The sequence below is a fragment of the Triticum aestivum genome, chromosome 5B (assembly GCF_018294505.1).
Source record: "Triticum aestivum cultivar Chinese Spring chromosome 5B, IWGSC CS RefSeq v2.1, whole genome shotgun sequence".
Classification (NCBI taxonomy): domain Eukaryota; kingdom Viridiplantae; phylum Streptophyta; class Magnoliopsida; order Poales; family Poaceae; genus Triticum; species Triticum aestivum.
In genome coordinates, this window is record NC_057807.1 from 246,280,667 (window position 1) to 246,302,027 (window position 21,361).

Below are 21,361 nucleotides of genomic sequence, written 5' to 3' on the forward strand. Positions count from 1 at the left end.
CCGAACACCCCCTAGTCCAGGACTCCCTCAGCCGCCGCCGCCGACGGCGGCGAGGATGGTGGCGACGACTCCGCTTTAGCGATTTCTTTTTTTAGTTTTATATAACGTGTCGTGAACATGTCTAAATATATGCTGAAGTTTGCCGAAATTTAGCCGTGTTTAACCGAACTTCGCCGAACTTTATTTTTTTTTGCAAAAATTAAACACGCCTGGGGGCGGCCCTGGGGCCGGCGACAGGGGACCAACTCGCCCCCCGGCCATTCTTTTGCGCCAGCTCACCCCCAGGCGGTGATTTTAGGCGCCCCCTGGGGGGCCAACGGCTGGAGATGCTCTTATCCAGTGAGCATGGCTAAGGGCAACTCCAACACATGACCCCAAAAGAACGTCCGTTTGGGTCTGGACTTGGTCCGTTTGGGTTGGCACAATGGACACCCGTGTCCGGTTTGGGCCGCTCGCGGGCCGGTGCACCGCAGCCCAGACATTGTTTGTGTTGGATTACAAAAAGAACACCCAAAAAAGGCATTGCAAAATAGCTTAAAACATATAAATATATAACAAACTTAATTAAACAGTCCATTATAGTCACAACCCATGCATAGTACTTAAGATGAAATTAAAAAAACATAAAAAGGTAGTTCGTCCGTCCCGCGCACAGGTGTTGCCGTCGGCGTCTTCAGGCGCGACCGTCCTCGTCGTTGCTAGTCAGGTCAATATAGGGTGGGGGTGTCTAGAGGTAGGGCGGCGGTCCACAAAATGGGGCAGGCGAGTGCTGTGCAGGCTGCAGCGGCCGCGGCGGTGACCACAACACCCATGCACGCTCTTCCGTGGCCTCCTCCTTCACCTTCATCTTCACCTCCTGCTTAACGTCCAGCTCCGACATGTAGACATCTCCGAAGGCCGACAGCTCCAGCATCTCCTGCAGTCCCTCCCATTCCTCCTCCTGGTGGCGCTTGTACTCCCCCTTGGAGTCCTCCATGATGGTTTGCACGAGCCGCTCCTCCTCCTCGGCCCTCATGGTGGGAGGTTGCGGGGGCGGCTGCGACGGGGAGGGATAGGGCGTCGGTGGCCGTGCGCTTTGGGCGGGCTCGATGCGTGCACACGAGGCGCACTCTGGGACACGTGGGGCGGGCTACAAGCACAACCGGCAAAAAAATTGCGGCGCATCTCGTGCTCGTCCTGGAACCATGTGTACTAGAGGGGCGAGTCTACGTCGTACCTATGGTCAGCTAGGTATTGGCGCGTAATCTGGGCGCGGCGATGGGCATTCTCTAGGAGGCGGGCAGGATCGCTCACCGGGACGGGGGGAATGGGCACCCGATCTGGGCTCAAATGCCACCCATTAGGAGGTGCACATCTTACCATGCCAGTGGGGTGCTGGTCTCCAAGTACCAACGACAGATGGAGACCTTGACGTAAGGCCGGAAGCGTGGCGCGACCGCCGGAGGGGAGATGGAGAAGGATGCCGGCGAGGTGGAATGGCTGGCCACGCTTCCAGACGAGGACGACGACTCCGCCTCGTGGTCGTGCTTGGCCTTCTTGCCGAGATGCCACTTCCAGAATCGCATGGCCGGCGGGGAGCGAGGTGGGCGGCGGCGCTAGGCTAGGTTTGCTATCTGGGAGGGAGGGAGCAATGGAGATGGTGGGGAAGTGGAAGTGGATGGGAAAGTCGAGGTGAAAGTCCATGGCTTCGCCATAAAAAAGGATGTGGCCGGGGCCGTCTGGCTGACCGGCTGGCCCCCATCCGTGTGCATTGACTGGGGTAGGTGGTAGGTAGTTGGACGGTCGACACGTGGGCCCGAGACGGACGACGAGAGGACGCGTGGGCATCTGCCCTCTGTTCGTTTGACCGCAAAGCCAAACCAAGTTTGCGCCCGGGATGGCAAGCCGGACCAGAAAGAACGTTTTTTGCGGATGGGGTGGCGCATTGGGATGACTCGTCTGTTTGTTTGGGCCCAAATAGACTACGGACGATTTGGAGTCCTGCGTTGGAGTTGGCCTAAAGACCTCACCCTCATGCCCCCAGTAACATTATAAAGATGACTAATACCTCATCCTCAATCACACATCCTCCATTTCAATATGACATCAGACCATGTTTTCGCTTGTCCTCTTTGCCGTCCTCGTCGCCGGTGGTCGTAGTACCAGTTGTCACTAACTAAGGTTGGCCAGGTCCAATAGCTGGATCATTGAGTATCCTTCATGTCCAGTGAGATCAAGAGCGTTGAACAAAGTTTTTCTATTATTCGGCTAATATAATAGGAAAAAACACCGCACATAATATACGCATGTGTTATAATGTAAATTGAGTAATTTGTGTCATATAGACCATGGAAAAATATTCAGGTTTAAATAAAAGGAAAAAATGTTTTTTTAGTGGTTGAGTTTAAATTTCTTTGTTGCTCTCACTGAGAGCAAAAAGAAAAAAACATTTTTTATTTGGAAAAGTGAATGTATTTTAGAACGCAAATATTGCGAAGTTGTGAACAAAGAAATTTAAACTCGTACTAAATTTTCTTTTGCCATGGATCACTATCTTACGTTTTTCTTAGAAAAATCACTATCTCACCGACCACTGTAAATTGCCCTCGGTGCAGTTTGGTCGGATCGCGGTCTGAAATGGGCCGCTGATATCAATCGACCATGGGATCCAACGGCCCAACTGCAGCCCTAAACCAAGTACATCGCCAACAGAACCCAACGCCTCTCCTCCTAGGGCTCCACCAGCCGCCGGCTGTCCCGAAGTGTTCCGCTCTGGCTCTGCTGCCGCCGACGGCCGGAGCAGTCCCCCAAGTCAGGATCCGACGACTCGGGGGAGCAGAAAGGAAGAAAATCCAACTACGCGCACCCTGAACTGGGGGAGAGGACGAGGTGCCCTATGAGCGCGATTCACAATTGTCTGATGCGTGGAAGAATCAGCTTCAGATGGATCGAGGAGATGGCCTGAGCTGGGGTGGCGCACAGCGCACGGGGAACAGGTACGCAACCCTAGCAATTCCTGGTAGCGAAGGTAGGAGGGCGGAGGTGCGTGGGGGAAGCTCGGCGGAAGCCGAGCGAACAGCAAAGTCGCAAATGCAGTCCAAGATCAAACGCAGAAACACACAAGGGATCACCTACTTCGGTCTCGTATGGAAGAAAAACAAGAGCGACATGAATGCTATCAACGCGGACGATGTTATCCTTGGAAGCAAGGATGGTGTAGGTTCGTCCATGAAACCAATCTGCTGTCTCTGTCGCAAGCGGTATTCCCCAGACTTGATGTACATCCGGTGTGAGAGATGCAGAAGTAAGTTGATTCCACCTTTGGCCTGCCATTTTTTAAGCAAGCAATTTTCGTTTTGCGTTATCTTACCGATCTTTTCCGCATCTTGATATTCTCCTGTATACAGATTGGTTCCATGGAGATGCCTTGAGACTTGAGGAGGCAAAGATTGCTGAAGTCATATCCTATAGATGCTGCAGATGTCGGAGGAGGGCAATACCGGGATGTCCTCATTCAGATGATTATTATCATAAGAGGCCTGAACCAGAACCTGTCATCCAAGAAAGTGCAGCTAATATTCCCTCAAGTGAGGAAGCTATTGGCGCAGCAGATGAAAATACATCAAGTGCTTCATTTGGTATATTCGAGCAAACTGTAGAAGATATTCATGCTGATTCCTCAGTGCACATGGAAACCTTTGTGCTGGGAAGTAATCAAGAGATGAACTTTGTGGATGGTTCTTACAATTCCGCACATCCATTCGATAAAGTAGAAATTAAGCAGGCTATGAAGGTAACACTTGTTCTACCCACAATCTAAAATTGGCATGCTCAGCTTACCCAACTTAAGTTTTTTCCTCCACAGATTTCTGTAGGTTTTTTTAAACGAAAATCATTGTTTGTCAGTAGTTCACCCTTTTCTTTTTGCACGTTTCAATAGCTCATCATTGTATGGTCTCAATTGAACATAAGAAATATTTGTCGTTGTTTCATTGCCGACTGACAATTCTTGGTCTGCATATCCTATTACTTCGATGTATGCCATAATTTTAAGATTCAAGTGCAACAGTAATGAAAGGTGCTTGCAGTTCTTTAGTGCATATGGCTCTAGCCCCAATATGATCATCTATGTGTACGCGAGCAGAGTTGTTAGTGTATACGGGAAATATCTAGTGCTCTAAAAGCATTTAGCCAAGTTGGAAATCACAATCTGTGTACATTCATTTATAATGTGTGTCTACTGTCTAAATTGAAATTTGAGTGCAGTTTACTGTAAAAGTGATATTTTATAACAAACACTGGACAAGAGTTCAGTTGCAGTCCTTGATATTTTATTTTTATTTTTGAAAAATCTTGGTTTATCAATTATTCAGGACGCTCGCCCATATGATGCATGCTTTGCATGGTATACGCCTGGTAGTGGTACCTGCCAGCAATTGGACCCTATGGATCCTGTGGATGATGCCCCCCTGCCAGTTCCCACTGTGGAGACCAACTTTGAGAAAGACCAAACTGCCGCACTTCACAGAGCTGTATGTGTTAGAGTCTTGTCTACATAATTCATTCATATTGCCGTGTGATGTTTTTATCGCAAATGCACTTCTTGCAGTATGGTGGTTTTCGGGTTGTTGCTGCGGAGACTGGCTCATTATATGAGCGGATTAGACAGGGGGATTATCTCACTAATGATGAGATCATGGGGACCTTGGACAAGCTTCAGAAAGTTGCTCTACACCAAATGAAGGATATTGCCAGCCATGGCGTAGTCTACTCTGAGGTCCCGACACAACCAATGCACAACGCAAGCACCTCCACCACCCGGCCATCTGATCACCAGAGTAGCCTCTAAGACTCCAGCACCAAATGTGATTGCTACAGCATTGTAATGAACTATGCTATCAAGTGAGTAAGCTTTTCTATGGTTGCCGAGAATACATGTTTAATTAATAAGTAATCCGTATCATTGAAGTAATTCCAGAACTCTAGAAACCGTGAAGAATTTATTCCATTTTTCTATTTGGATTTTAGCGAACAGGGGTTTACATGAGATTAGTTAAGTAGGTTTGCCTTAGTTGTCTGCTATAAGATAGCTAGTTGGAGTCAGATTTCTCGTCCTGGTAGAAAGAGTTACAACCAGTTTTTGTTAAATAAATTATTAAAACAAATGCAGCAGCCGGTTTCACAGCAGTTGGAGCCTACTTTATCAGATCAAGTTCAAGTGCTGAACCATGAACAAATTGGTGATTTACTGCAGCCCTGTAGCCCACTGCAGTTGGAACCTACCATATCACATCAAGTTGATTCCATCGCCTTGCCGACATGAGCAAAGCTAATAGTCCACTACTAAATTGGGGCCAACTGCAGCATGCAGGAGGTTGTTGTGAGGGAGACGGGGGTTATAGGCTGTGGAATTGCATTGGGATCTACTAGTCTAGGGTTCATTGTTTGTTGTTTTAGGTGTATACTGCAGTCTATATGCCCTAGCGGTGCAGACTGTCCATGCCAGGGGGGCCTCCCCCAACTTTTTTTAAGGAAAACTGCAAGCAAAGCCCTGTCAGTATTTTTAATTCAAACACACATCTAATTGCGTGTTGTTTTGCGTTAAAGAAAACACCAAGAAGGCGCAAATTACCTGCGCCCACAAACAAAAATATTGTACAAAAAGTACCAGCCTGTCTAAGAGGATCTCAAACCACAAATAGCTAATTTGGCCCCCTATATGTCCGCGGACAGCATGGGCTCGCTCCTCATTTGTCCGTGTCCGCAACAGCGCTCCCCATTTCCCAACCCTCAAATACATACACAAGCATGCAACGTTGATCAATACACGTACTTCGATTCCATAGCACATAGTTCATACATAGTCTGGAGCACAGGCGGAGCTCCCGGTAGGGCGAGGTGAGGCGCTCGCCCTACCTTGATTTCCAGCGATTTGGGTTTTATGTATACAGATCGATCGCAAAAAAAATCATGGGAGAAGAAAACCTGCGTTCTATTGGGCCGTGAGCACTGACCCACCTTATTGGGCCTTATTTAAGTCACGCATCGAGCCACCCGCCCATGGATGCTCCAGTCCACAACACTCGATCAGGGCTAGTTGCTTGGTTTGTGACCTAGCGATAGTGACTGCACAATTCTGTAGTTGCCTTTTGTTCTATGCCAACATTTAGTACTAGTGTATGTGCTTTTTTTTGAGGGACTAGTGTATGTGCTAACAGGGGTTAGTACGGAATGGTTTGCATTTTCTCTTACATTTGCAAAGTGTTCGCTTTTTCTTGTATGCATAGAATAGATCTGTCCAAAATGTTTTTGGGCTTAATATTGTAAAATTAGTGGCGTTTTTACATTGTGCAATGTGACTCTTTGACTATTTAAGTATTTGTTATTGATTGGTCACATTTCCGCGTGCATATGTATAACTCTTCTACATGGAAAAACTATTTGTGTGCATTTTAGTGCGTATCGACTACTCTAGTTTTGCATCGATTTTTTTATGCTTTAGGGCCCGCCCCACCTCAAAAAAAAAAAATTGTCCTCCACCACTGATCTGGAGATAGCATAGGGAAGTTCATCATACTCCTACATGCCATCAAACTACCACAATAACGACATGTTCTAATAGTTCATAACTATATATAGGCTAAAGCATAAAGTAAAGTAGGCCTATAGATAGGGGAAGTTCATCGATGGCCACCCTTGCCCTTGTCGTCTTTGTCGTGGAAGTAGAGGTCGAAGGTGAAGTAGGGCTAGCCACCGGTGCTGGAAGTGTTGGAGGCGGTACCAGACATGTTCTTGTCCGATTTCGGGGGCCGGCCGGCGAGGGAACGAACGGCTTGGGTTTGCTCCTTTGCGAGGGCATGGGCGGCACAGGCTTGCTGCTTCGCGAGGATCTGGGCACGGGCTTCCTCCGCGCCCTTGTTCTCTGCGGCACGGCGCGACTCCTCAATGCCCTTTCCACGAGGGTTTTGGCGTTGATCCGGCGGTGGTGGCGCGCTTCTGACTCTTTGGAGGCCAGGGACCGCTGCTTGACGACACGAACGACCGGATCCTCCTCGGATCCGGAGGGCGCCGGTACCGCAGCGGACAAGCAGAGGCCGCGGCGTGCCTTCGCCTTCTCACGGTGGGCACGCTGTGTCTCAACCTCGGAGGAACCGCCGCAGCTATCGCATCCGCGACCATGTGCATTGTTGTCGTTGGCCTTAGACTCTGAGGCCGACGTCGGCACGGGGACAAGCGCCCTCGACTAGGGTTGCGATGATAGAGCGGACACACGACGCTGCAAGCTTCTGCTGGATGCGCCGCCGCTGGATCCGCATCTGGGCAGCTGTGAGGCGGAGCTCGCCGGGACTGGCAGAGCGCGAACCGGACAGCTATCTCCTGCTTGTCCGAGTAGGCATCGAGCTCCTAGTCGATGCCATCATCGGATCCGGACCTGGCGGACTCAGATCTGTTGCTCGCCATGCCGGAGATGACTAGAGAGGAGCGAGGCCGAGCGGAAGCGGAGTGGTCTGTTCAAAATGGCAAGGGTTGCGTCCAGGGTGGCTAAAGCGTGCTGATAATGTCAAGAGAGGTAGGGGTAGACCGAACTTGACATGGGAGGAGTTTGTAAAGAGAGATATGAAGGACTGGAGTATCAACAGAAAACTAGCCATGGATAGGGGTGCGTGGAAGCTTGCTATCCATGTGCCAGAACCATGAGTTGGTTGCGAGATCTTATTGGTTTCACCTCTAGCCTATCCCAACTTGTTTGGGACTACAAAGCTTTGTTGTTGTTGTTGTGTTGCGTCTAGGGTGGGGATTGGGATTGATTTTGTGCTGTCAGGATGGGCCGGCCTGACTAGGCGGACGCGTCCGGGCGGCCCCACATATGAGCTGGGTTTGAGGGGCGCGGAACAGCGCAGACATTTGGGCTAGGTAGTGGGGGGGGGGGCAGTTGGGTGCCCTTTTTTTGGTCCGAGCCGTGTCCGGGCTGTCCGCCCGGACATATGGGGGCGGAATAGGGGGTCCGGTTGAAGATTCTCTAACAAAACAGCAAAAGAAGAAGGCTAAACTACAGCAGCCTGTTGCTTACCGTCGTGGGAAGGGGTGCCATGTCAGCTTCCTGCACTCCTGAAGTTGTCATTTGCCGTATGAGTGAGCTGCTGCAGCCCTAGATCTCTGAATACTGCACCAGACTTGGCGCGCAAACGAGCACCCTGTGAGCAGAGGGGAAATGGTTTCAGGCTCCTGTTCACAGAGAGGGCATGCCGCCAGGTGACCCACTCCAACATCTGTTCTTTGCTGCAAACCAACTGAAAATCTTGCATTTCAAAGGAGCCCAGCAATGCTAATTGTCCGGCCATCAAAGTCTGGTGCATTCCAGGCAGAGTTGGCGGAGTATAACCCAGATTCAGTCCGGCATCAGATAAAGGCATCCTCAATCTTTGGAGCGAGTTGAACGCTCCCAACAAGCTCCCTAGGTGCAAGTACTCCATGATTCCTCGTGTCACAAACCCAGCGATCATCCGCTAGATCATCTGCAACTGGTCTGCTGCGCACTCCGTGCTTGCTGACTGCTGCCACCACCTCCGGAGCTAAGTCAGCAATTGATTGACCGTCAATCAAACCATCTAACCAGAACTTGGTGCCTTTTGCAATTCCCTAGAATGACCTTTGTTGTGGCATGAAACATCACTGTGGCATTCCTGTTGCAGTTGAGTTTAAACTGAGCCCATGGGCCTGTCGAGGCTGGTGCGCCGCAGCCATGGCCACCTTAGGCGCGGCGCCCACCTCATCTTTTGCAGGTTCTTCACCCCAATGCCCCTGTACTCAATCTGTTGGCACCATGCACGACACACAGGACTCTTGACTCCTTTCTGAAAAGAAGCTGCTCTTCTTTTTTATCTATCGCCTCACACGAACCATCTCGGCACATCCACTGCCAGCAGGTTATGAATTGGAGCAGCTGATGTGACTGTTCAAATAGCACCAGTTTCCCGCCCTTTATCATCACACCTAGCTGTCCATCAATCTTGTCCAGAATCGGTTGAAAGCGCTGATAGTCTTAAACCCAAATCCGCATCCGTACGGACTCGAACCCGGGTGGTGAGATCATACATCTGCTCTTGTGCACTTTTTTGAGAGAAAATCACATCTGGACTTGGGAAAGATGGGGGTAGAATGGTCTTTCTGTGCTCTTAACTGATGGTTATGCTTACAATCCCTAAAACAAAATCGGTTTTCACGGAAGAGTTGCAATGCAATAAATTCTGTTGGCATAATGAAGAATGAGGTTGCACTTAGTGGCGAAAACAAAACTGCATTTCATATTTTACTAATTTCTCTGCCGCTAAAAGGCTGTTGCTTATAAGATTTTATTATCTTAGGAACTTAGTGAACACAATATTTTATTCCAATCTGTTCGTACATTGTAATTATGAACAGAAGCAATGTTTCTCTTGGTTTACGTACATGGTTGTTGATGCCTATACAATTGGAATGTAATAATTCAGAAAGGTTCACTGACAATCGATACTGAAAATCACAATGTAGTCCATAGAACATCAACACGCCCTATTTTGTGGAGTAAATCTATGATGCTTTAGGTTCAAATATGTTTTTACCCTATCAACATGCCCTTTTTATATATTGGTTTTTGTCCGTGTTATCAGATTGCGTGTGATAAAGGCATTGTAATTTGGACTACAGCAAGATTCACCTCAACAATATGATATTTTTTCTTGAAGCGGATCAATAGTATGATTTAAGCTATTCGTCTGCCTTCTTTTTTAGGTGACCTCTCATCGATGCGGCTTGCTCCTTGGGGTTATACTTGAAGCAACAAAGCTGGTTTTGTGATGATGCTGTTAAGGAAGATTTCTTATACTGACGCTGCATAACCCATACTAGCAGCCCATGCCAATATACCCCGTTTTGAGTTTCTGTCACCGATGTCTAATTATCTTTGAAGTTCCTGGCTGTACCGTGTTGCTGCTGCATGTGGCGCTGTCACCACTTACCAGCATTTAAGGAGTATATCTTTTTGTTTCTTGCAAAAAAGTTAAGGAGTATATTTTTCTTTTTGAAAAAATTTAAGGAGTACATTTTTGGCCTTTATGACCATGATTGCTGCAAGCTGGCATGCTGTGTGGACCGTTCTTCAGTTATATACATGTTCTGGGTCGTCTTACTAGGCATGTACGTTGCGCATTCTGGCAAAAGTTGTTTTGCTCGTGGAAATACACCGTGCACCCCAAAATACCTGAGATTGTTTGTTTACATGTACAAACAAATTTCAAGAAACCAAGCCATGTGAAATAAACGACCAGCCTCTTGCTGTGAGACAGACTGGTAAAAGTACTTATGACCTAAAGAGGCATGTCCCGAATAGGAAACGATTTGCACCAGCAGGCTAGCACTAGATTGATCTACATGAGGAATGATGGGTCGAATAGTGCCCACCCATTCATGGTGACATTTTTTTACAGAATTCTGCATCAGTTGACAAGAGTCGGGCGTGAATTCTTTTCGATTGTATTGGGCCGATGCGAAGTTTTGGATCAACCCTTTATGAACAGTGTGCGTGATAACGCGGCGTGTACAACAAACATGTTGCTGGTACGCGATAAGCAAAGCAGCTGAGAGCAGAGCACAGGCCCAAAGCAGAATTGCAACTAGGCGTGTGTGTGTGTGTGTGGCAGTCGCTGGCACGCCACGACCAGTCTACCCGTAAAAACCTGGAGGAGCAGGTCAAGCCCGGTGCTTGGCGCGCGCCAACCGTTGGCCCGGCCTCCCCTAGCCCTACCTCTACCCCGAGCGAGCAGTGCACCCCCCCCTCCTCCCCTGACACCCACGGCGACTCCCTCCACCGTTTTGAATTTGAAAAAAGTGCAGCGCCACCCCGCCTCCATCCTGCTCGCTCGCGTCGCCGGGGCAACGAGATCGAGCGGCCGTCCGTCGTACCACTGCCGCTGCCCTCCCGCTTGCCCGGTTGAGCCGAGCCAGGCGGGCTGGACGGACACGACGAGGGGACCTGCCACGCTCGCGGTTCCCCCTACCCGTCCATCCGCACCGGGTCGCGCCCGCCATCCGCCCGCACCACGTGCGCTGGCCCCGCCCCTCACTTCCACCGCCCGCGTGGCCCCACCTCGCGTCACGTGGATCCGGCTCCAGCAGCGCGACTAACCCGACCCGCTCAAGGCGACACGGACCGGAGTGACGCGACGCGAGCCCGAGTGCGGCCTTGCCTTCCCCTCCTCGTGCTCGCTCGCCTCGCCTCGCCTCGCCTGTGCAGTTCTCGCTCTCCCTTTCCTTTTCCTCAACCCCTTCCCTTCCCTGCTCTCCTCGCCCATTCCTCATCTGCTCCTCGCCTCCACCCCACCTCCTCCTCCTCCTCCTCCTCGCCTCCCGCCGCCCGCCGCCGCCGCGCAGCCCTGCGAACCCCCGCCGCCGCCGCGCAGCCCTGCGAACCCCCGCCGCCGATCGACTCCCGACCGCCCGATTCCCCGCTGTTCCTCGCGCCGGGCCTTGGGCTGTCACGCCGCCGCCAGCGCGTCGCGAGGTTCAGCGGACTCTCCAGATTCGCATCTAACCACACCCGGCCACTCCGTGAGCCCGCCCCTCCGGGAATTCTGCCGGAATCTCGCCCGGGCGCTCGCGATTCGCGGCGCGGATGCTTGTCTAGGCAGGCGCCGCGCCACTCGGTTCGCTAGGGTTTTCGCGTCCGATGCTATGGACCCCGCGGCGGCTCAGCCCCGGGAAACTGCTGATCGGACGCCTGCCGAGGACCCTCCCGCCGTCGCCCCGTCCGCGGCGCCACTTGCCGACGAGGTGATGGAAGAGATCGCGGAGGCCAGCGCGGCGGCGGGACTGGGAGAAGAAGAACCCCCTGCTGCGGCGCCCGTCTGCGTCACGAGTGAGGCCAAGGCGGAGGAGACGGCTGGAGGCACCACAACGGAGCAACAGAGTATCGTCTTGGCCTTGGTGAGTGAGGGGAAGATGGATGCGGACGATTGCTGCACGGGGGACGCAGATCATGCTGCGGCCCCTGTGGCGAGCGAAACGAAGACTCTGGTAGATGACATCACCATTCAGGAGCAAGAGCATGCTCTGGCAACTGAGGTGAAGATGGAGGAAGAGGATCAACAGCCTACCCAACCTGCTGGTGCCCGTCAGGTGAAAGAGGAGGAGGGGGGATGCTTGGTGGGCCGCTACATCAGCCAGACTGCTGATGATGGTACAAGGATTCGTCTTGGGAAGGTTGCATCATACGACACCAGCATTGGGACGTACAGCGTGGTGTTTGAGGATGGACAGAGTGAGGAGCTGGGGCATCCTCAGCTCCAGGAGTTACTCATGACTGAGGAAAATGGTGCATCTGGCATGAAAGTCAGCTGCAGGAAGAGGAAGCTGGACCTGGTCGTTTCATCAGGGACTGCCACGGTGCTCAATGGTCCGCCAACTACTAGACAGAAGGTTGATGCATGTCAAATGCATGATGCATCCCAGCAAAGTGGATCTGGCTCAGATGTATCAGAGGATGTGGAATCTTCCAGCAATTCATCGGATTCTACTAAAGAATTGGCAATCGTGCCGTGCCTGCCAGTTCAGGGCCCAGAGTTGCCTCCGTCATCAGGCGACATTGATGTGCCGGGGGAGTCCACAAGTCACCTCTTTTCTGTTTATAACTTCCTCCGTTCATTCAGTGTGCAGCTGTTCCTCAGTCCATTTGGCATGGATGATTTTGTTGCATCCATTAATTGCTCTGTGCAGAGTACATTGTTTGATGCTGTACATGTCTCGCTGCTGCGGGCGCTGAGGCGGCAGCTTGAGACTAAATCCTCTGAAGGATCAGAGCTTGCTTCAAACTGCTTGAAGTATGTAATCTATCAACCCTCCATTTAGTGGAATCATTATCATTTTAGTGAATCTTGTGTCCTTTTACTTCAATACTGATTTTTTTTCTGTCAATTTTCCTCAAATATTTGCAGGTATCTAGATTGGTCATTGCTAGATGCACTGACTTGGCCAACTTTGTTACTGGAGTACCTCTATGTAATGGGTTGCATCAAGAGTCTAGGGGGGAAGAGTTTTGCTCGAAGCCTCTTGGCCCTTGAATATTATAAGCTTCCTGTTACCATGAAGCTTAGGGTCCTCCAAATACTCTGTGATCATGCCATTGATTCTGAAGAACTCAAAACTGAACTGGAAGCACGGGAGGCCTATAATGAGGAACTGGAATATGAGATGGATTCAAGTAATTTCTCAGAGGCTGGATCACGAGTAGTCCTGACTAGGCCCTCAAGGACTTCTGCTTGCAAAAAGATTGAAGATTCCCAGAATCTGGAAGCTGCTCCAAATGTAACAAGTCCAGAAGCTGTTGCAGCAAATGCATCCCTGGATGGTAACAGTGATGATTGCCGAATATGTGGAATGGATGGGACTCTTGTATGCTGTGATGGCTGCCCATGGGCATATCACTCAAGATGTATTGGTCTGAACAAAGCATTTCTGCCCCAGGGACTTTGGTTCTGTCCAGAATGTGTGGTTAACAAGCTTGGGCCAACATCTTCAAGGATAGAGCGTGGGGCAAGAGGAGCTCAAATGTTTGGCATTGACATGTGTGAGAGACTCTTCCTGGGATCCTGCAACTATCTGCTTGTGTAAGTTCTTGCATCTCAATCCTGCATTATTTGGTGTTTACTAGCGATCCAAGAAATAGACGATTATCTTAATTAGCTGTCATTTAGAACTCGTTGGCTGTCTCCGTTTCTTTGGATGCCAGGCTTGCTCTTTGCGCTTGTTGGGTTCGACGAAGCAGTTTTTTTTCCCTTGTAAAGCTCAGGCCATTCTTTTGGAAAAGGTGTTTTTTTTACATATTTTCTGCCACATGTGGAGGCCCCCTATGGACTCCACTACTTTTCCAACATTGTGGATCATCGAGGCGCCGGATTTCCCTTTGCGGCCCACAAACCCGGAGGGCTTTTTCATATACACAGAGGGTGGTTCTACTTGTGAGAGTTCTTCCGGTGGAGGGGAACCTTCTACTAGAAACCCTTCCCCGTCCCCTACGTTGCTACTCGTTGATAGGCATAGAGCAACGGAATCTCTGGGGCACATTTTCTCATTCACTCTGCATAGCCAGTCCTACATCGATAAATACTGCTATTAATGTTGAATTCTACAGTACATGTTTCCTTTTTTTTGGGGGAGGGGGGGGGGGGTCTGAAATAAGGGCAAACATATGAGCTGTATAAGTTTAGGTGGAACTTAATTAATGTAAGGAAAACCATATTCTATTGGACCTGATAACCACAGTTATGAATTTAAGGACAAGTCTTCTACTATCATATGCCCTTCCTAATCTCATGTAGTTCAGCCATTTGTTTCGTCTTTCCCCTTTGTCAATTCTGCTTTTGCACCTGTTCACAGTTGACTCCTGATCTGTATTTTTTTTAGTGCGTAGCGGTAGTTTGAGTGCTACCCCATAGATGCCAGCCTTTTTCTCCGGCCTGTACCTGGAAATATATTTCTGTCCTAAATTTTCTTTAATGGTAATTCTGTCAAATAATGCAGGATTGGAACATCTTCGAATGCAGAGTCTTATGCAAGTTATTACAATCAGTATGATGTTGTCAAGGTCATCCAAGTACTTGCCCTTTCAGATGCATATACAACTATATGTAGGAGAATAACAGAGTACTGGCCCCACCTGCTAGATGTATTTCAGAACGAGAGGTCAAAAATAGGTAAAAATACTGATGCAAGCTATGCTCTACAATGCAATACGTCGCTGAGTGCTAATCCAAGTGAAGCAGTAGATGGAAGTGTCCGTTCAATCTTAAAAGATGGTGGTGAGAGTAAAACAGCAGTATTTTCTGAAGTAGATGTGCAGCACAAATTTGTGGCTAATCAATTTACAGTGTGCTCTGCCGATCAACTGGAGGAACAAAACATGGTGACTAGTGTAGATGGTACTGAGAACAACAACCTACAAACTTCTTTAGCTCAGAATGACGTACATACTACACCAATCAATGGAGCTTTTGGATGCTCGGGGTTATCCTCAGTTTCTCATCAGAATGGGTCCACGGTAGCTGGTTTGTCTAACATAACACATGCACAGCCAGCATATCCGTTAGTTTGTACAGACTTGTCCACCTCCTTTTCAGGGATGAAAGATAATGCCATGTCCAGAGAAGATATTGGGAGCGCCATTTCTGTGAAGGCAGACTCATCTTCTGCATCTCAAAATAAACATCCCTTTGGAAACGTGATTGGTGGCAAGGCAGCTAAATTGTCATCATTTAAACCTCAGGCTTACATGAATCTTTACAATCATGGCAATATCGCAGCATCTGCTGCCGCTAATCTAGCTGTTCTTACATCAGATGAAGGAAAAGTTGCAACATCTCAAGTCATCACAAATCCAAGGAAGAAAATGGCTGCTGACTGCGCTCTACAAGTGAAAGCATTTTCCTCAGCAGCTGCTCAATTTGTTTGGCCATGTACTGAAAAGAAGGTTATGGAAGTCCCAAGAGATAGATGTGGCTGGTGCCTTGCCTGTAAAAGTTCGGCAATTGGAAATAAAAAGGCTTGTTTTCTTAATTTAGCCACTGCAAATGCTTCCAAAGGATCTGCTCGAATTTTTAGTGCCATGCATGTAATCAAAGGTTCTGAGAGCCATTTCCCCAGCATCGTTGCTTATCTGACCAACATGGAGGAGAGTTTACGTGGCCTTTTAGTTGGTTCCCTACAAGACATGCAGCAGAGACAACGATGGCATAAACAGCTACAAGAAGCTTCCAACTGCAGAACTATAATACCCCTCTTGCTTGAAGTGAGTTCTAGGATTCAAACTAATTTTTAAGTATCCTTGATACTTGTCAGTAATACTTTGAAGAACAGAATTGTTGGTTTACCACTTTATTTGTGCGTATTTAGGGGCACACTAGTTAATAGTCACGTCATCATGTGGAATCTAGTGTTACTTTCCCGCAGAAAAATAAATATCTAGTGTCACTTACAAAATCAGGAAACATAGTTAATGCAGCATTTAGTCTCTGCGTGTTTCAATCGCGTCTTCATTACAGGCGTATTTTCTGGGGCAGGGACCAACTCTGAATTGCAGCCCTTGACCCACCTTGATCCAATGAAGGGATGGTTAAAACCTCACAGCTTTCAAATACACAATAAGGCTGGTCATAGTGGGAGTAACTTAGCTAGTAACATAACGCACCCCAAGGCAAGTTTGCTTATGTGGCAAGTAGTTAATGAGGAGAGGTTTTTGTGGTAAAATAATATGTTACTGTAACATAACACACCCCAATGCAAATGAGTCTACATCTAAGTAAATGAAGGCTTGCATGATAGAAACATAGAGTAGTAACATATGCATGTTACTAGTCTAAGTTACTTCCCACTGTGACCAGCCTAAGATCACCGAGCCTTTAAATACCCCACCACCTTGCAGCTACAGTGATGCCAAGCAATTCCGCGGTCACTGGCGAGGCACACAACCACCTCTCTAAACCTTAATAACAACCGGGCGGAGGATTTCACCATGCCATATACACCTCGGTCTCCTGTAATAATGCCATGAGAACTGATCTCGTATTATTTTTCTTGGGTCGGTCGTGATCCACCACACAAAATCTTTCCACATATCGCTTGAATTTGAACTCGTACCTTATATGAGTATTATTTATAGTTTTTCTTCAATTGTTTGAGATTGCAGAAATTGCATGGATAACTCGATAATATATTTAGATGGAGTCCGCCTCTACTTCTATTTTTGTATTTCTAGTTGGAGTCAAGGGTTAAGATACTGTAGTTTCTGCAACTTTACTAAGTTTTGGTCCATCCTAAAGAAACATATGGTTATGGGAGCTAGTCTTGAAGAAAGGACATGAACAAGTGTGGTTATCAATAGCAGATTGGGGGAGGTGTTTCTGCAATGGTAGCAAATAGAGGCGATATACAGGGGTAACATAACTAGGCATATTTCTAGAAACAAAGTAACTCAATCTAAAAGGTATATTCCAATAAAAAGCTGATGAATATGTTATTATATGACGCAACTACGCAAGTAAAAAGCAGAAAAGTGTGGGTGGCAACTTCGTCAAGCGCTTCACGGCTCAGCGCTGTATAATCGGAAGTGCTAAATGGAAAGGTCTTTATTAGGCAAAATAAAATAATATGGAAAATATAATGGCATATTTAGTGCTGTTACAGTCGTGCTAGTACACTTGCTTCTGTGAATCAAGTTGGGTACACAATAATAGCCGTAACATAATGTTGAGAGCCCTGCAGAAATTATTGCATTAAATAGCAGTAGAAAACAAAATAGATTTGTTATCTAATAAAAAGTTGCTACATTTCGTGTGCAGTTGGAGAGCAATATTCGTGGGATAGCATTTTCTGCAAGCTGGTTGAAGCTAATGGATGATTGGCCTGTGAAATCTCCTGGTGTATCTGCTGGACCATCCCGTTCTGCAGCATACCAAAAACGTGGAACTGGTGGAAGGCGGGGCAGAAAACGTTTGTTGGCATCTGAATCTTCTACTGTTACTGATGATGACAAGAGCTGGAAAGAGGTGAATTGGTGGAATGGAGGACATATTTCTAAATGTATTTTGCAGAAGGGGGTTCTTCCAAGTTCGGCCGTAAGAAAAGCTGCTCGTCAAGGTACTGCTCATCTTTGGCTATTGTTATGACTATCATTCCATCCTCTGTTTGCATTGAGGGTAAGAATAAATCGACATGTTATGGTGCTCAATAGGTGGTAAAAGAAAGATAGCAGGTCTATCTTATCATGAAACTTCCAATTTTCCAAGACGAACTCGACAATTTGCTTGGCGAGCATGTGTTGGGTTAAGCCATAATTCATCTCAACTTGCTCTGCAGGTTAGCATCTTGAACATGATTCCTAATGTTTAAAAGAGTTACTCTGACTTAAATTAACAATGATCCTAATATATATTATATATATATATCTCAGGTTAGATACCTTGACGCTCATATAAAATGGAAGGAATTCATCCCTCCAGACCAAATTCCTTCAGATGGAAAAAGTTCTGATGCTGACCATTCTGCTTTCAGAAACGCAATGGTTTGTGATAAAAAAGTAGTCGATGGTAACATAAGATATGCACTGAAGTTTTCAAACCAGAAGCATCTTCCTGTGCGTGTAACCAAGAATATCTTGGAAGCAGAAGATAATCAGGATGAGAATGGCAAATTGTGGTTTTCTGAAATCCATGTCCCACTGTATTTAGTAAGGGATTTTGAGCAGAAAGCTGGGGTTAGCTCCTCGCCTAGTCCAGGAACCATAATCTCTAACAGTTCCACAAATTTCTACCAAAGACGTGTAAAGGCAACCATCGGAGATATCTTTTTCTATCTCTTTCACAAGGGAGATGTATATCCCTGCTCCTCATGTGAGAAGGATGTGGCCTTCAGGTGTCCTCTTCTTCACATCTCTGTTGCACTCATTCAATTATTCTTTTCTTATCACTGCAAAAAAAAATCTTGTATAGCAACCGATTTTCTTCACTTCTCATATGTGTTTTGTTGGATGAATCACATGTAGGGATGCCATAAAGTGTAGCTCTTGTCAAGGTATGTACCAGTTTATTGGCATGTTCTTAAAATTGTTTCCCCCCCCCCTCATGTGCGGTTAAAAAGATACCTAGTCAATATCTAAGCTGTCCAATACCAAGTCACAATATTGATAACCACGAACATTTTGCAGGCAATTGCCATAAAGAGTGCACATCAGGATCTGTTGGCAGCAAAGGAGGCAATACTGCTCCGAATTTGATGTGCAAGTTATGCTTTCAGAAGCGTAATCTCACCCAGACCAAGACAAATGCAAATTCTGCCTTGTCTCAGCAAAAGAGTAATGGCCAACTGCCAGTGACTGCTCCCAAAATAATCTTCACGGTTCGTTCTGCCCATTCTTCTGAACCAGCCATGAATGTCGCGGCTAAGGTTGAAGCTCAGCCATTTGCAAAGGTGGAAACTCAGCCAACGAAGGTGGAAACCCAGACAGTCATGAAGGTGGAAACCCAGCCAATACCAAAGGCAGAATCTGGACCTGTTACAAATGTGGCAACTCAAAATATTGCAGGGGTGCAGGTTCAGCCTAAGGCTAAAACTAAAAAACCGAAGACAGAAAAGCCAAAAAAACCTAAAAAAGTTCAGGTTATCACATACTTTGGTCTTGTTTGGAGGAAACATAAGAATGACACTGGTGGAGAAGATTTCAGGGCCAATGATGTAATCCTAAAAAGCAAGGATGGTATGGGTTCTTCAATAAAACCAGCTTGCTGTCTCTGTAACAAACCTTACAGTCCAGATTTCATGTATGTCCGCTGTGAGAGGTGCCAAAGTAAGTATGTTTCTCATTATTGTTGCTTAAAGATACATGTTTTGCGTTATCTTTTATTTTCTTTTAACATCTTGGTATCCTCCTGCACACAGAGTGGTTTCATGGTGATGCCTTGCAGCTTGAGGAAGAAAGAATAAATGAGGTGGTTCAATACCGATGCTGTAGATGCCGAAGGAGAGCCATACCACAATGTCCTCATTCAGATGATTATAGGGAGCCTGAACCAGAAGTCAGTGAACAAACAGCTACTATGTCATCACAATCAACTATGCTCTCTGGTGAGGAGACTTTTGCTATAGCAGTTCAAGATCCACTGCTTGCTTCATATGGAATAGTTGAACCGATTGGGGAGGAGTCAATGAATGCTGATTTGTCAATGAACATGGGAAGCCATATGCCAGGAAGTAATCAGAAGTTGTCCATAAGAAGGGCACAAGTAGTTAAGAATTCTGAATACCTTGATCAAGCTGGAACATCAGTGAATGGGTATTATGTTCAGAACCAAACTCCAGGGGATGCAAACATTAATTTCAGTCACATGAATGAATTTTCCATGTCAGAGGCTGATGGTGTGGACGCTTCGGAGCTATTGGGGTGGGATTTTACCCAAGGAAACGGATATGCTGTTGGTCCTGATCAGGGCACTAACTCCCAGTGGAATGACACTAGCGGTGGCAGCATTGTGGCTGAGGAATATGAACCACAGACCTATTTCTCATTCACAGAGTTGCTCGAAGCTGATGATACACAGTTTGATAACACATTCGGGATGTCTACTGGTCTGCAAGATGATGGTAACTTTGCAGGAAGCTTTGATCAGCAAGGGGCTAGTTTTGATGAATTGACTTTCATGGTAGAAGAAGAGTCTTCAAATATGCACTTCCCAACAAATGATCCATCCATTGACGAGTTAGTGTGCCACAAGTGCAAGGATCCTCAACAGCCACCTGAACTCAAATGTTCTTCCTGTGGCCTGCGTGTACACCATCAGTGCTCACCTTGGCAGGAAAGTGAACAGCCTGGTGACAGTGCCAATTGGAGGTGTGGTACTTGTCGGGAGTGGCAATGACAAGCTTTCAACTTTATTACATTGGTTACCCGAGTGCCCAGAGCGAATGCTGCCGATTGTTATGGCAGGTAAGCTCAGTTGATTTCTATTTGATGACCGCATTATTGCTGCAAACAAGAATTGGGTTTACTGTGCTGATCAGCCTTTCTATTTAGGTGGAATGTATATCCCATGAAGGGTGCTGGGGAATATCAATGGAATTTTTTCAATCTAGCTGTTGGTATGCGGCGATGGCGATCCTGTGGAACTGAAGTCGGTGTTGGTTACTGGACATACTCTTAATCATCAGAAAGTTAGACTAGTTATACCGTCTGTGCGAAGTTGACATTGTACATACTAAAGGATGGGTCTCCGGTGGCCGTTTTCCATTCTTTAGGTGGTTTATTTAGGGGGAGAGTTATAGAACTAGTGCTGTTAGCAGCAGGTCATATGGGACTAGAAAGCCAGGTTCCTTTCTCTGTGTGTCCTCTTGCATTCTCTCTGTTCTTCCGTTTACCAGATAGAAGTGCCTCTTTCACTCTTCGTTAGAGTGGCTGTTGTTATCTTTGATATTTTGTCAACCATGTTAAAATGCTTACTCATCTCCATACCTCTTGCGCTTGCTCGTGCGAACGTGCGGCAGAAGAGGAAAGGGGAGAAGTGGGGCATTTAGTGTGTGCTATTGACTTGGGAAATCGCTATCCGTTGTGACTATGCCTAGTTTTTTTTCCCATCAAGTTTGTATTTTTTTTCCCCATATTTGCCACGTAGTGTGACTATGCCTAGCCAAAATGACTCTTTCTACGTTTACAAAATACCATTACGAAATGCCCTACAAATCCACTTAGGGCCTACAAAAACATATGATTGAGAAAACCCAAGGACTCCACGTGCATGAATAAGAAAAGAAAAGAAGTTATTTTTATAAACCGTTAGGTGAACCATGGGTTTTGTTCAGGGGAGTA

The 21,361-nt window shown here is 47.2% G+C and overlaps 2 protein-coding genes across 2 annotated transcripts; both read left to right on the forward strand.

Moving 5' to 3' along the window:
* Nucleotides 1-2,850: 2,850 nt before the first annotated feature.
* On the forward strand, nt 2,851-10,074 carry LOC123111190 (uncharacterized; the record flags this gene model as incomplete). Its single annotated transcript, XM_044531920.1, has 5 exons — nt 2,851-3,283; nt 3,387-3,772; nt 4,353-4,511; nt 4,589-4,881; nt 9,751-10,074. Coding segments are annotated over 4 exons (1,218 nt in total), but the record flags the coding sequence as incomplete, so codon positions are not given.
* Nucleotides 10,075-11,249: 1,175 nt separating this feature from the next.
* Nucleotides 11,250-21,097, forward strand: LOC123111191 (DDT domain-containing protein PTM). Its single transcript, XM_044531921.1, has 10 exons — nt 11,250-12,833; nt 12,948-13,619; nt 14,533-15,796; nt 17,346-17,643; nt 17,738-17,862; nt 17,957-18,417; nt 18,548-18,576; nt 18,710-19,348; nt 19,441-20,485; nt 20,573-21,097. Exons 1-9 carry the CDS (start codon nt 11,689-11,691, stop codon nt 20,415-20,417), a joined length of 5,610 nt encoding a protein of 1,869 aa, XP_044387856.1. The 5' UTR covers nt 11,250-11,688; the 3' UTR covers nt 20,418-20,485; nt 20,573-21,097.
* Nucleotides 21,098-21,361: the final 264 nt, after the last annotated feature.